The sequence below is a fragment of the Macrobrachium rosenbergii genome, chromosome 47, assembly GCF_040412425.1.
Source record: "Macrobrachium rosenbergii isolate ZJJX-2024 chromosome 47, ASM4041242v1, whole genome shotgun sequence".
Lineage (NCBI taxonomy): Eukaryota > Metazoa > Arthropoda > Malacostraca > Decapoda > Palaemonidae > Macrobrachium > Macrobrachium rosenbergii.
This window is the reverse complement of record NC_089787.1, coordinates 27,768,124-27,783,123: the sequence shown is the minus strand read 5'-3', so window position 1 is coordinate 27,783,123 and position 15,000 is coordinate 27,768,124. Positions and strand designations below refer to the sequence as shown.

The window sequence follows — 15,000 nt, the reverse complement described above, 5'->3', positions numbered from 1 at the left end:
CATCCATTCAATTTACGTTTCTTGATATTGTAAGAATTCAGGGATATTAATTTTTTATTTTAAGAATTCAAGGATATTAATTTTATTAGGAGGTTGATATATGGACACATTTGTTTTTTTTTTTACCGTATATTTTCTTTGAGAGACTGAATCTTGGATATTTATTATAATGATGTGCTTTCTTTGAGAGACTGTTTTGGGGATAATTTTCCTTTAATTAAAATCATGACCCCCATATTGTCTGCATATCCATATTAAGATTGTCTTGGCTTCTCTTCCCAATGGGGTTGTATATGCACAAAGATGTTGTTGATTTCCGTAGAATATTTTATATACACTCAAAAAAAAAAAGTGGTAAAGGGGTTGGGTGGGGGCGTCAGGGAGGTGATGATTATAATTCTTGTGATGTAATGAAGTGTAATATCTTGATAAATCTCCCTTGTAATATCTTGTTAATCATTACCGCCTTATAACCATCCCTCTTTTAATAGAGAAGAGTATGTAGCTTCAGGATTTTTACCTAGTGTTTATTTACTTATTTATTTATTTATTTATTTATTTATTTATTTATTTATATATTTATTACTTTTTTTATCTGTTTACCATGAGTCTCCTTTTTAGTGGAAAAGGCATTGAATTACTCGTCAGTTCATTTTGGGGAAAAAGGGTGGAGTCCTTTAATCCTGGCTTCTCACCCATTTCGTATTTTCGTTTTTCTTATTTATCTGTTTATTTACTGTCAAACATTTCATCTTTATTCACCTGAATTTAAGTTTTAAGTCATGACTTTTGTTTGGGCTGGTCATTGAATTGAGTCATATTTTTATGCAAGCCATTTATTGTTTTATTGCATGCTGATTTCTTTTTTAAATTGAAGGTTATGTATTGAAAAAAGATTAATTGAATTTGCAAATTATGGTTCTACAGTTTGAAAATTGATACAAAATTAATTTTATTTGTGATAAATGGCCCAGATTTTATGAACAAAACTCACATGACTTGTATAGATAACCCTGTAAAATTCCGACTGTTTTTTCAATCAGATTTAAATAAAGAATCAAAATAAGGAAAATTATATAAGAAAGGAAATAAACAGGAAGTTCCTGAATAACAAAATACTAAAAAAAAATGTAATAATAATCCACATTCTCTGTTAAATAAAAACAAACTCATAAATGTTTTTGGCCAGATATGTACCTTGGATCAACGTGATCTCATTACTGTGTGATCGTATCTCGATTGGATCTTGAATATTTTAAATAGAAAACTTGCAACAGGAATACTTTTGCTGTGGATGATGTTTCTTGATTCTGCAACAGATTTGTAAACGTCAGATGTTTTAGATAATATGAAACTTTTGGTATTATTATTATTATTATTATTATTATTATTATTATTATTATTATTATTATTATTATTATTATTATTAAAGAGGATTTCTTCCCCGCTTTGTCTCTCAGTATCATCATCTCGAGTTTTCAACAGACTCGGTTTGTGTTATTATTATTATTATTATTATTATTATTATTATTATTATTATTATTATTATTATTATTAAGGAGAGATTCTCTCTCCCCTCTCTCTCTCTCTCTCTCTCTCTCTCTCTCTCTCTCTCTAGATACGGAAACCTCTTAAAATAAAAGAGAGACTGATTTGATGTTCATAAGGTTATATACTATGAAACTTTGCATTATTGTTATTATTATTACTATTATTATTATTAAAATGAGTATAAAGTGAGAGACTTCTCCACCGTCTCTCTCTCTCTCGCATCGCCCTCCTGTCTCTCTCTCTCTCTAGATAAGGAAATCTCTTAAAATAAAAGAGAGACAGAATTGTAAACATCGTGAGGTTTATATAGTATGGAACTCTTGCTTATATTATTATTATTATTATTATTATTATTATTATTATTATTATTACTCATACGATTAAAGAGAGACTTCGCCCTCCTGTCTCTCTCTCCCTATCTCTGTCTCTCTCTCTAGAGACGGAAATCTCCTAAAAATAAAAGAGAGAACTAACGCGTCTTCACTTCTTGCAGGGAAAACACTGTGTGAGGCGTGCGGTAAGAAGTGCTCCGGGGAAGTTCTGCGGGTCCAGGAGAAGTACTTCCATATCAACTGCTTCAAGTGTCACAGTAAGTGTTCTCTCTCTCTCTCTCTCTCTCTCTCTCTCTCTCTCTCTCTCTCTCTCTCTCTCTCAAGGTCCTACTTTACGTCTTCGTGTTTCTTCGTGATGTTGCAGAATGTGTACATTAATTAATTTTGAGATTTGCTCTCTCTCTCTCTCTCTCTCTCTCTCTCTCTCTCTCTCTCTCTCTCTCTCTCTCTGAAGGTCCTACTTTGTGTCTTTGTATCTCTTCGTGATGTTGCAGAATTACATTAATTTTAAGATATGTTCTCTCTCTCTCTCTCTCTCTCTCTCTCTCTCTCTCTCTCTCTCTCTCTCTCTCTCTCTCCTTGATGGCGCTGAGATTTATATTACTTGCATGACTTACTCTCTCTTTCTCTATCTCTCCATGATGTTGAAGTGTCTATATTCATTATAGGATGTATTCTCTCTCTCTCTCTCTCTCTCTCTCTCTCTCTCTCTCTCTCTCTCACATTAAAACTGACTGGGAATGATTTTATGTTCTGTTCTTCCCAAGGACTATCAACACTTAACCTGTGGCTCGTTCCTTATTAGGACAGAAGGCGGTGAAAGTCTTGTTGGTTGTATCCGAAGAGAAAAAGGAATGCTGGGTCTTTTTCACCCGAGTGTTTGTGCCTCTCGTGTGCGCACGCGCATGCGAATACCTATTTTTTGTCCGTGTTAGGATCGAGGCTTCGTATGTGCACAGTGCTGTGCCTGAATTTTTGTCATCTTTGGGACTGGCTTTTGAATGATAATATTTTTACTTTCAACTTTTTTAACATTCTTGTGGAGAAAAAAGTTCTGAAAGGTATGACTATTTAGTCTTCAAAAAAGTCTTATTAGTGTTTTATACGTGTCATGCTCATTTCGAAAAGTCCCACTTGAATTAATACTTAGTCTTTGCCTCAGTCTTGTGAAGTTCATAAAAGATTTTCCCAGACTTCATATTTCAGGCTTTTATAAAAAAAAAGTTTCTGAAAAGTACGATGATATTTAATCTTCAAAAAAGTCTAACTGGTGTTTGATACGTGTCCTATTCAGTATGAAAGGTCCTGGTTAGTCTTTACTTCAGTCTGGTGAACTTCACAAACGATTTTCCCAGACTTCATATTTCAGGCTCTTAGAAAAAATTTCTGAAAAATATGACGTTTTTTAATATTAAAAAAAGTCGTAATGGTGTTTTATACATGTCCTGTTCAGTCTGAAAAGTTCTGCTTGAATTAATATTAGTCGTTTTCTCAGTTTTATGGGTTTCTTAAACTACTTTCCCGGACGTCATATTTCAGGCGCTTAGAAAAATGATTTAGAAAAGTATGACGTTCATAAAGAAAAATGATTTAGAAAAGTATGACGATCTTAAAGAAAAATGATTCAGAAAAGTATGACGATCTTGAAGAAAAATTATTTAGAAAAGTATGACGATCTTAAAGAAAAATGATTTAGAAAAGTATGACGACCTTTAATCTTCAAAAAAGTCTTGTTAGTGTTTTACTGTATACATGTCCTACTCAGTCTGAAAAGTCCTACTTGGCTCAACACTCAGCCTTCACTCGAGACGTAAGACGCCTCGCAAGGACCTAACCAAGAATGACGTTGCAATTACGAACAGACGAGGAGGAATTCGTCTTGTTTCCACAGCTGCTCCTCCCCGCACGTTGTTCCTCGCGGCTTGCACGTGTGCTGAGCCCTCCTGAAATTCCTGGAAATTCTTTGCATATTAAGATTTAAATGCCAGGGGGGGAAAAAGAGCCACCCGTGCGGGCGTCCTCTCTTAATTATGCAGGTTGTCAGTCAGCCTGCGTATGTAGTGGAATGATTAGGGGTCGTTGAAATGAGGGGTATTTTCCTGAAGGTTCGTCGGTTACCTTTTTTTTTTTAAGGGTATTTTGTTTGTGTGTGTTTTTTTTAGTTTTATTGGATGCAAAAGATGTGTTTTTTAGTATGTAGGAATTCAGGAATAACTATGCAGGATTGCTTGTTGATTTACAAATATATATATATAATGTATGTATGTGTATATATATATATATATATATATATATATATATATATATATATATGTATATATATATATATATATATATATATATATATATATATATATATATATATATATATATATATATATATATATATATATATATATATTTTTTTTTTACCTTATACTTTGTGGCTGGCTGGTACGCACTCTACTCATTCTCTTTGAAGATAAATTTACATTCTTAAACGAATGTCATAAAAAAAAATCTTTTGAAGGCCTTTCAAATCCTTTAAGCGCCCATAAAAAACAACTTTGCTTTCGTAAACCAGTGCCGTAAACGTTATCTTCTGAAAGCCTTTAAATGATTTACCGTGCCCGTAAGAAACGACCAACAAGGAAAGAGTAAAGGAAAATGCAAGACATGGAACTCTTACAGAATGCTTTCAGTAGGCGGTTGGATGCTGGTGGCGCCGGCACCATGCTAGGAACGGCTAGAATAAAGACGATATGCTTGTGAATCCCTCCATATGTCAGGGAGATCTGCTATTGCGTGGTTTGCCTCTGCCCTGTGAACTATAAAGGTAAGGACAGGAGAGGTAGGAGCTGCGATGCTTTCAGCTGAAGTTCTGTTCTCAGCTTGAGAGTTTGATGAATTTTCATTTACTCTGCGAGAGGGATTGAGGTGTAATGGCGTTTATTGTACGTAGTCCTTTGATACCCTTTTAAAGTCAGTAGATTATTAATGGTTGTTGTTAATGATAAATAAGAAGAATGTTTATACATAATGTATAAGAACTTGTCTCTTGTCATAGCCTGGCCTCACTGTAATCAGTGCTTTCTCCAAAGAACGTGTAGTTTGTTTTACGTCGTCTATGAAACATATATGCAGTTTATTTACATATACTGGTGTATGCTTTTTCGTAAGCAATCGTTATCATGTACTTTTCTGCTAATTTATATTCTTATTTTATATATCTCCCGAAGATGTTGAATTCATTTCTTACTTTTTGTTTTCTTCGATGACTAGAGCTCATCCATTTCCCCAAAATCTCTCTCTCTCTCTCTCTCTCTCTCTCTCTCTCTCTCTCTCTCTCTCTCTCTCTCTCTCTCTCTCTCTCTCTCTCATGGATTAGATAAAGGTAAAGGTATTCGGTTACCAGTCCTGCCCAAGAAACTAATGAAATAAGGCCTTAAATGAATAATGCAAGCGAAGAGGCTACCGCCCAGGAGTGATATTTGGTTGACATTTAAAACTATGAAAGAGAGGCTCGCTCGTGATTGCCCAGGAGGAGTTAGATTAAAGGAACGGGGATTTTAGAACTGAATGTGGGAGCCAGGTATTTGTGCCCAGAGCTTAGTCTTTTAATTGAGGGATTTGGAGATAAAAAAGAATGAATAATTTCCATTGTGTTTTTCACGAAAGTAAACCTCGGGTTTTGAGGTTAGATTTCATGGTAAATTTTTGTGTTATTGCTGTTTAGTAATGAAACGAAGATAAGGAAGTTTAATGTTGTTATTTTTATTCTGTATCAGATTCAGTTTTATGTTGACAAGACTACGCTGATGACCTCAGTCGTTGCGACGTGTAGGTTACATAAATGAACCAATCAGTTATTAAAAGCAGACGTCATCATTAAGAATGATGTTTCTTATGTAAAATTACGTCACCAGAAACAAGAGCTAAAATGGCAGAACCAAGAAGGAAGCGATGGAACCACTTCTTGAAAAATTAGAGATTATATAAATCAGGGAAAACAAAAGCAAAGAGAGGATTCTAAAGCTTGGCATCTGAGGATAAAATGTAGTCACTGAACGATTAATCCAGAGATTTCTGGTGTCCACTAAAGTGGTGGCCAGGCTAATCACGATTAATTAATAGTTTCTTCAATCTTGCTTATTAGCCTCCTGATTGTAATGCATTAGCATTGTTAAAATTGAAACGACTATTATGTTAAAAGTAAAAACTGTATTGTTTTTCTCTTGACAGCATTACAATATATTGGACGTGTCAAAATCGTTATTTAATGCGATAGAACAATGAGACGTTGCGACATATATTTGAGGCCCTCATACTTTAGCAATTGCCAAAATTACCTAGCGGGCACATCCTACAAGCCAGTCATCGGACATTCTCGCCTCGTGAAAAACGGCGGAAATAATACCAGCATCTCGGCATTAAAAGCCATTTCCTGCGACGACGCCATTACTCAGAAATGCCCTCTATTGTCGTCGCCGCTTATTAAAGGCCCAAAGAAAATGCCCGTTTAACTCCGGAATTGGTGCGTCGTAAGTTCAAACGGTCTTAGTCAGCGTGGGACACACAAGAACTGCCCTGGGTAGAGATGGATGTGGGCTGCAGCAGCAGCTCGTGTCGTGGGCATTTATCCTCTTGTTACATCCTTGAGGAGGACCAGCTGTGTTGTTATACACTTGGCCCAGTTACCATGACGTATGGCTCTAGATGAAGGGAAGTTTTACTTAATAACTCCGGGTGGTCGAGTCTGTTGTTGGCTCTGTTAAAAAGGTGTTTTATGAATTGCTGTCGAGAATTTTTACGGTGTGACGTAATGGCTCTCATGGGCAGGCTTTGAATATCTTGGTCTTAGTGGAAATCTTCAGATAATTTTCATTTATTTAATAATGATGGACGTGTAAATGTTTGGAATATGTTCATTAATTATGATGATTCGTAACGGGAACTTAAATGTTGAAATAGTTCTGTAATGAACGTCCAAAGCTTGATATTGATTTTTTTTGTTCACTAAATGGCTTAGCCCACTTTTTGGTATTCATCATTAAATAAATGGAAACTTTTATTGTCCTCAAGCAGTTAGTGAGCCATAATGTGAAATCATTAAATAAATCAGGAACTTTCATTTGTATCATGACGATTTTAGTTAGTGTAACTTCTCTCATTCCATATTATTTAGATGCATGTTGTATTTAATAGTTTCAGTATAGGGAATCTCATCATTCAGAAAGTCGTTACAAAATTTACTCCTTGTGGTTATGTATGAACCAAAAAAAATATATATATACCGCTGCTTCTATAGTATGATATCTACCGAACTATTTGCAGCCTACTAAAAATTAGGATGTTATCTACCAAACAACCCAATTAAGGCCTATGGCAATTACTTCCTCAAACTATATACAAAGCTATTTGATCCCCCAGGGGCTAGTACTAAACAAGGCGAAACGTTATTCACCTACCACTCTTTCGCCGTGTTTAGTACTAACCTCTGAGAGGTCAGATGCAGAAAATGGATGGTAGATATCATGACAGTAGCACCAAAATATCTTTAACGTTTTATTTATTGTGTGTCAGTGGTGGTTTACTCTTTATGATGATATTACATATTCTCCCATAAACTCGATTCTAATGAGACCACGCTTTTCCAGGCTGCAAGAAGTCATTAGCACAAGGAGGATTCTTCACGAAAGAGAAAGACTATTTCTGTACCGAATGCTACCAAAAGAACTTTGGTCAACGATGCGCCACCTGCGGCCTCTACGTCGAAGGAGAAGTTGTCTCTGCCCTCGGTAACACCTACCATCAGAAATGCTTCACTTGCGCACGATGCAGGTAATTATTGGACGTTATTCCGAGCTATATTACCGTAGGTAACTTTATGCTGGAGGTCGGATCGTTATATTGTTTACATTAAATTACTGGACGTGTTCAAGGTTGATGTTACTGGAGGTAACTTGATGCTGGAGCATATGTTGTTTACGTTTATTGCCAGTGTTGATGAAATTGCTAATATAATGGTGGAGAAAACCTGTAGTTTTTTAGGTTAGGTTAGGGGTGATGTTACTGTAGTTAACTTTATGCTGAAGGTGGGAATTTGATGCTTGTTACTTTTATTGTTGATGATGATGAAATTGCTCCTGTAGTAGTGGAGAAAGCCCCTTTTAGTTTGTTAGGTTAGGTTAGGATTCATGTCATGTTTATAGCCTTTTTTTTAGGTTTTGAATTTTAGGTTTTTGAAGATTTGGTAATTTTTCGGAAGACTCCAGCCAGCCATTTTCATGTCATAGCCATTTTTGCATGAAAAACCATTTTGGATTTTTCATGCAAAAATGGCCAGAAATGTTTATAGCCGTATTAGTTATTTTATTGTCTTGCCTTACAAGTCCTTATTTTTCTCTGCTATTAGGCATTTTTGAAGGTTTTGTATTGAGAAGAAATTTTTTGTTTTGATGTGATTTACCCAAGAAAAATATTTTAAGGTGGCTTTTGAAAATAACGAAGATTTATTTAAAGCAGTGAAGTGTAGAGAAGTGGAACCATGTCATGTAAAAGTATTTTCCTTGATAGCCTGTAATAGTTTGTGCATATAGTCAATTTTAAAATGAGTTTAGATGAAATATTTTAATGCGTTGTAAAGTAAATTATTGCTTTCTGTATTTATGATACTCGTTTTCATAATGTGCTGGATAAAATTATCATTAAAAGAAGAACAGTCATTGTGTTATGATCTGAGGCATTCGTTTATATGGCTAAAAATAAGTTTTAAACGTTTGCAGTATTACCTAACCTAGCCACCAAAGTTAATAGTGTTGTTTGAAGATAAACTGTGAGGTATATGAATTTAATTAGGCTACCACAGTTATTTGCTGACTAATGTGCCTGGGCTATCAGCATTGATAACAGCATTTTTTATCCTGCTTTTATGAAGTGCGTTATTTTGTTCTTTAGTTTAAGATTATGTGCTAGGTTAAGAAGTTCATTTTCAGTAGACTGTATTAAATACAAAAAAGGGATATATAGATACACATTACATTTTAGAACGTCTTTGTGCTTTTCAACATTTATTAATATTTATTAAGTGACTAAGTAGGCTGATGTGAACCTGACTATTTCTCAGGCTTAAAGGCGTCATGAAAAAATAAACTCGTGGAATATGACTTTACTACTGCACTACAGTATATTATAACTGGATGCAATGTGACGTAGTTGGTTTGTAGACTGTACAGTGTAGGCCAAGCGACATGAACTTTCCCATGGCATTGTTTATATAATTTGAAGACAAACTTTGCAGAGGACTAGGATTTTATAGTGGTAATATAATCATACAGCTTTGTTATCTAACATCCGTATCAAACTATTAATGGCAACTGATGGGGCATAGCTTTGCAAAATGGTTATTTATCTTTTGTAACTTAACGGTACTACATATATTTGAACCATCCTTATTGTTGATTGTTGCATATTGTATTCCATGCATTTTATAGTCATATGCTTACTTTTTGTACAAGTGTTCATTGCAGAACTGTCATGTTCCAAATAAATTTTTGATGCAAGAGATGGTTCTCAGAGGAAATTAAGATAAAGCTATTAATGCCACTTTCATCTTTAAATTACGTAATCAAGAATGAGCCACTTATGCAGAAAACATTTACACCATCAGCGTCCTCATACAATACACAAGGCTCATCATCAACATTTCTACCCTCTCACATGTACTGTACCATTTACCTTCATCATGAAGGTGCACATACCCTTGTCCCTGAATATTTAGGCCGCTTTATTCTAGCACCTCTGCCACTGTCAGATCAACAATTTCTAAGATCCCTCCTCGTCCATTCTTCCATTGTATCCTCTACTATATTTATACACTGAGTTTACTGTTCTTTGTTATTTGCAAATTCGGTACTGTAATTGAGAGTAGGTTCTTTTATGTTCCTTACGTTACTGAACCATAACTTGTATAATTTCTTATCACTGCTATTTTCTTAAATCTAGCCAGTGTGCTGATAGCCTTACTGTAGAAACTACCATAGTATAGTTAATGGTATGTTTTCAGCGATCTTGTATTCTTTTCTGTATATCTGTGCTTGTTTTGTAAAAATTATTGTAGTTTTTAAGCAGAAAACTTTACTGTGCCGTTAAAATTCCAACCTCACCATACAATGGCTACTTAATGGAAGCAGAGTAGAAAGGCAAATGATAATTCAGGTTTGGTCAAATATTCAATGTAGATTAATCTGTCACTGTATCAAGTAATTTACATCCTTGTAAGCAGAGAATTGTGTTGTAAATTTTCTCATGTAAGATGTACATCCTTATTGTCTTAAGAAAAAAATAGAAGAAAAAGGATTCAGAAGTAGGTCAAATAAGAGATATCTCAAAGGACAGTGACCTCAAGATTGCATGTCTTGTTTTTCATTCATCATGAGAAAGTCCTGTAAATTTGCATAATTTTTTATGCTTGTTGTGTATGATAGTAGCAAGGAACAGCTGCTGGGAATACTCATCTCTGAATTGAGGAAAATTAGTGAAAGCTCTCCCAGTGGGGTGTAAATTCAAGATGATCTGACCTTTAGTGATAAGGAGGTTGTTTCATCATCTGGGTTTACAGCATAATGCTGATAAAAGTATGAACTGACTAAGCACTTAAACATTGCGAAGAAAATGTTTGCATGCACGTTGTAGTTGACCTAACATGAGGAGTTGTTAATGTTGGTGTCCTAGTTTTGTATCTTTTATTACTGTAGTATGTGTTGTGGTATTTTTATCCTCCCAAGTTGAAATATTCTTTTATATACAGTATATTTATTTAGTCTTTCTGCTCAATACACAATGGAGTTTTGAGCTTTTTGCCTTTTAGTGTCAATTTAAAACTCAGTTGTTAACATTTTTCTTGCAAATACATTTGAATAAGGGGACCTTAGATGGCTTATCAGATAACTTGAATTGTATATGTTATGTTTGAATTGCACTTATCTTAATGCCCAGAGAATATTTTGTTGTTGGCCACCAGTGCTTTGCAAATCACAATAGTCAATTTTAATTTCTGAAGTTATTATTTCACTTCATCCTCCATGACATGTCACATACAAGTTTCTTTTGCTAAGACTTAGATATTAGTTACCTTTTACTGGTAAATGTCCAGGCATGGATGGACATTTACCAGTAAATTTTTATTTACTTACTAAAAGCTTATTCTCATACTTGCAAAAGGCTTTTGAAGTTTTCATTATATGAACTCATTAAGCTTAGAGAACTAAGAGCCATGAGCATGTTGAAGGATGAGCATTCTAATCAATCACTGGCACATTACATATACTGTAATATGCTAATTTTCAGAATCTTGTGATACAGTATTTATTTAGCTGATGGGCCTAATATCTTCAAGACGTTTTGGAAAAAATTATATACACTTGTTCATTCTCTTGTCATTGCTCTTATCTTCTGATTGCTGGTTATCAGTAAATTTTAGTCTTTTCCCATGTAGCTGTACTACTTAACTTTATCTAGCTCCAGTTTTCTCCTTAAATTTAAGAACAAATCATTCAGGCGAGTCCTGTGAGGGTCACAGAATGAGACTGAGTCGTGTTGTTAATCTACTGTGTTTTGACATTTAAAAAAATTTTAGTTGTGAAATGATCATAAAATTTCTTATTTACACAATATATTTTAACTGAAGTCTTCCTTTTAGCTTGATCTACAGTACAGTGAAACATGAAAGAAAATATATAGTTTCAGTAGTAGGAAGGAAACTGATCATTCTATTTGCTCTTGTAGAAACAGAGTACAGTATGTAACTATTTCCCAGAATGAAAGGGAAATGCTTGCTTCATGAAGAACATCAGTCATCTTTCCTCCAGCTCCGCTGATTCCATGGAACCTGATTATACCCAACAAGAGATGTAATTTTCTGCATAAAATTTTGCATCATAAAGATTGTATCGTGGAGTATTATACAAGTGCATTTGTGAATTAATATACTGTACAGTAAGCTGTAAAAATCTCGTATGTGAAACATGGTACAATTGCATGTGAGTGGCTAATTTGTTAGCAAGTGCTTTTTGCTCAATTATAACTGGGTTTTATCTGAGGGACTAAGTGGTTGATAGGTCCTTTTATAAAGATAAAATACAGTATAAGTGAAGCTGTGTACAATTCTCCTAAAACTTTCACTTCCTTTTAAGATCAGATAAGAAGAAAACTGTAATGGGGTTAGTATAGGTACCAGGAAAGCCCACTGATGTGCTGTATACAGTTGTATACCAGAAAACTATGCAGGGTCCATTTTCTTGTTATGTATGGTCAGACTTGGTTTTGACTGAACTGACTTTTTTCCAACATGATGAGTAAATAGTGTCACAAACAGGTTATATCCATTTGAGAACTTTATTTTTCTAAGGACATGAAAGTTATAACCATTCTTCATGTTTTTCAATTTCAACAATTTGTTGCTTGCTGAGACTTTGCTAATGTTCTGTTTCCAGTAATCAACCTGAAAAATGAATTGATTCCTTGAGGGCTATAACGTGAACTGTAATACAGTACTGCATGTTCATATCTTACCTGTGCAATTTTCAAATGTTGCATTGCATTTGAGAATTATCTTAAATATGTTATTCTAGAAAGCTTATGTGATCCTGTCTTAAGATCACTATTATTATTATGAGTATATATAAACTAATTTAACATGATATCTGAGTCACATATCTAGACTCTTATAGGACTTGCCTATATAATTTTCTTAAATTAGATGTGAAAGTGTAAAATGAAATTATAGGACTTGCCTATGGAATTTTCTTAATTAGATGTGAAAGTGTAAAATGAAATTAGTAGGCCAACTAATTAGGAATAGATGTAAAGTAAAAGGCGGAAAGCAGTTCAGTGTAAGCCTAAGTGATGTTGCAAAGAACACCATCTGCAGTGTATGTTACATGCTACTTCCTTCTTATGAAGGAGTAACATTCCCAGTTCAGAGTTATGGTTTTATCCAAAATTTACATAATGTAGAAGGCATTCTGGAATTTGGTTTCCAAAATGATCTGTGAATTTCTCTCTAAATTTTAGCTATCATAATCTATCAAGTGTCTGAAAATACTTTAAAAACTATTTGCAGTCCTTGGAATGTTGTGAAATATTATGTCATTTTTAGTGTACAGTATTTCACTTATTAAAGTGTGGCAGGATGGACTGATTACAGGAAGACAAATCCTGATTTTAGTTGATATGACTTAATGTGTAATTGTAAATTTAGTGTATAGTCATAAATATGAATAATCAGCAGGAGTTATGTAATGTCCTTATTATTTATATTAAGCACATTATATAGCCATTGATTATGTATTTTTTACAGTACAGGTATAATTTTTTAGATTGTAATTTTATGGATATTGTTTCCATACCACAAGTAGTTTAATACTGAATCCAATAAATTGGTTAAAGTATAAGATGGTAGGTTTATGAAACATCTTTGCAGAATGTTAAAAAACATAGGTGAAAATGATTTGAAAACCATTCCTTTAAAATTACGTGAGTTTAAGGTACAGTAATAAATTCGTTTCAGATTAATAGACTAACTTTGTCAGATAATAAAAATAATGCTCTGTTTATCTTGCAATTGCAGACAGCCATTCCCAACGGGTGAAAGGGTAACCTACACTGGCAGCGACTGCCTCTGCCAACGATGCCTGCACATACCCATAGTAGATTCCCAGTCGCCCAGTCGCTCACCAACTGCTGGAGGGCCAAGTAAGTACAGGAGTTTTTCCTTTATTTATTTACTTGGGTCTTTACATACAGTGTTTCATTGCTATGTTATTTCCTTCTTCTATATTGTGTTGTTTTTCCTTTATAACTCTCTTCCTTTCTCATATTGTCTCTGTCTCACAGCATTGTAGATTTATAAAATACCAAGGACTGCAATATTAACTGCAGTGCATATATACAGTATTGCTGACATTTTATAGAATCTCACAAAAGCGAATGTTTGTTTTTTCATTTTTTTTTTATTCTTCAGCAGTGGTTTTTGATTACTAATATTTTCCAGTGTACAGATGTTTGACGGAGGTCGTTATGGAATTACCGGTAGTTTTTTTTTTTCTTACACATTTTTGTACAGTTCTTCTTGTGGACAGTTTTTGGTAATTTTTTCTCCCCATTCCGTTGAAGCTCCATAATTTTGAGGTTTTACACCAAAAGGTTCAACATATGTAGCCATAGAAAAGTTTAAAAGGCATACAAATGTAAGTTTTTCTAAAGAGATATTCATGTTTTGTTAACAAGATATTGAATATGGTCCAAAAAGAATATTTCTATGCACCTTTGTGGTTTTGGTTGATGTATTTGTCCAACCAGTTCCACATTAATTTGGATAAAGGCACTCTGCTCATTGTACAGTATACAGTCTAGTCCTAGTTTCTGCTACATGCAAATGGGTATCATATGAAGTTAATATTTTCTCCCGTTGAATTCACCTGTAGATTCCTCATAATTATTATCATACACAAGTCCGTTGTATATGAATATTCCTATTAACTGTTGGGGTTCATGAAGTTCATGAACATTATTGATGCTCTTGGGCTGATAATAAATGCTAACTTTTTTTTTTTTGTCGCAGTTCATATTTGAAAAGTCTTTTCAGAGAGTCGTTTGTTTTAGCTTTTTTTGGACAGTATGTTCAACTTGTAAACTGACAATAAGTCATAAAAACTTTTCATAGTAATACCCCTGCTAAGAGGTGCCAGCTACTGGCTCTTAGTGACATCTCATCACTATGCAAATGTCCATATTTTGTAGATTTGATGCTATCGCTAGTTAACGTACGTAATGGCTCCAGATATTGTACTGAGAAAACCTCACTAATGGTTTTAGTGAACTATGCCATCTTTTATGCAGACCACCTAGTCAACTCAGAAAATATTTAAAGCATCATTAAAGGTATCGTGGATAGCTGCTGTTGCATATATTTTTTTAGTCCATAAATTCTCTTTCTTGGTTAAGAATTTTTGAAGCTACTATGCCAGATAATGTCTTAACATCATAACTCCATTTATGAATCATAAATAGGTTTCCAAAATATCCCCCACATGAGTATCTCTGTTTTAATGGACTTGATTATTTTTTGGACACAGCA

The 15,000-nt window shown here is 34.1% G+C and overlaps 1 protein-coding gene across 50 annotated transcripts in view; it reads left to right on the top strand.

The window, feature by feature from the left end:
* Positions 1 to 15,000, top strand: part of LOC136830697 (actin-binding LIM protein 2-like) — a 634,275-nt gene that overhangs the window by 548,259 nt on the left and 71,016 nt on the right. For all 50 annotated transcript variants that reach the window (XR_010850721.1, XR_010850720.1, XR_010850723.1 and 47 more), the window contains 3 exons: positions 2,045 to 2,140; positions 7,520 to 7,703; positions 13,492 to 13,616. Coding sequence is in view for 44 of the 50 variants with exons in the window: in XM_067090448.1 (XP_066946549.1) it covers positions 2,045 to 2,140; positions 7,520 to 7,703; positions 13,492 to 13,616 (405 nt within the window). In the remaining 6 variants the exon portion in view is untranslated. The remainder of the gene's footprint in view (positions 1 to 2,044; positions 2,141 to 7,519; positions 7,704 to 13,491; positions 13,617 to 15,000) is intronic.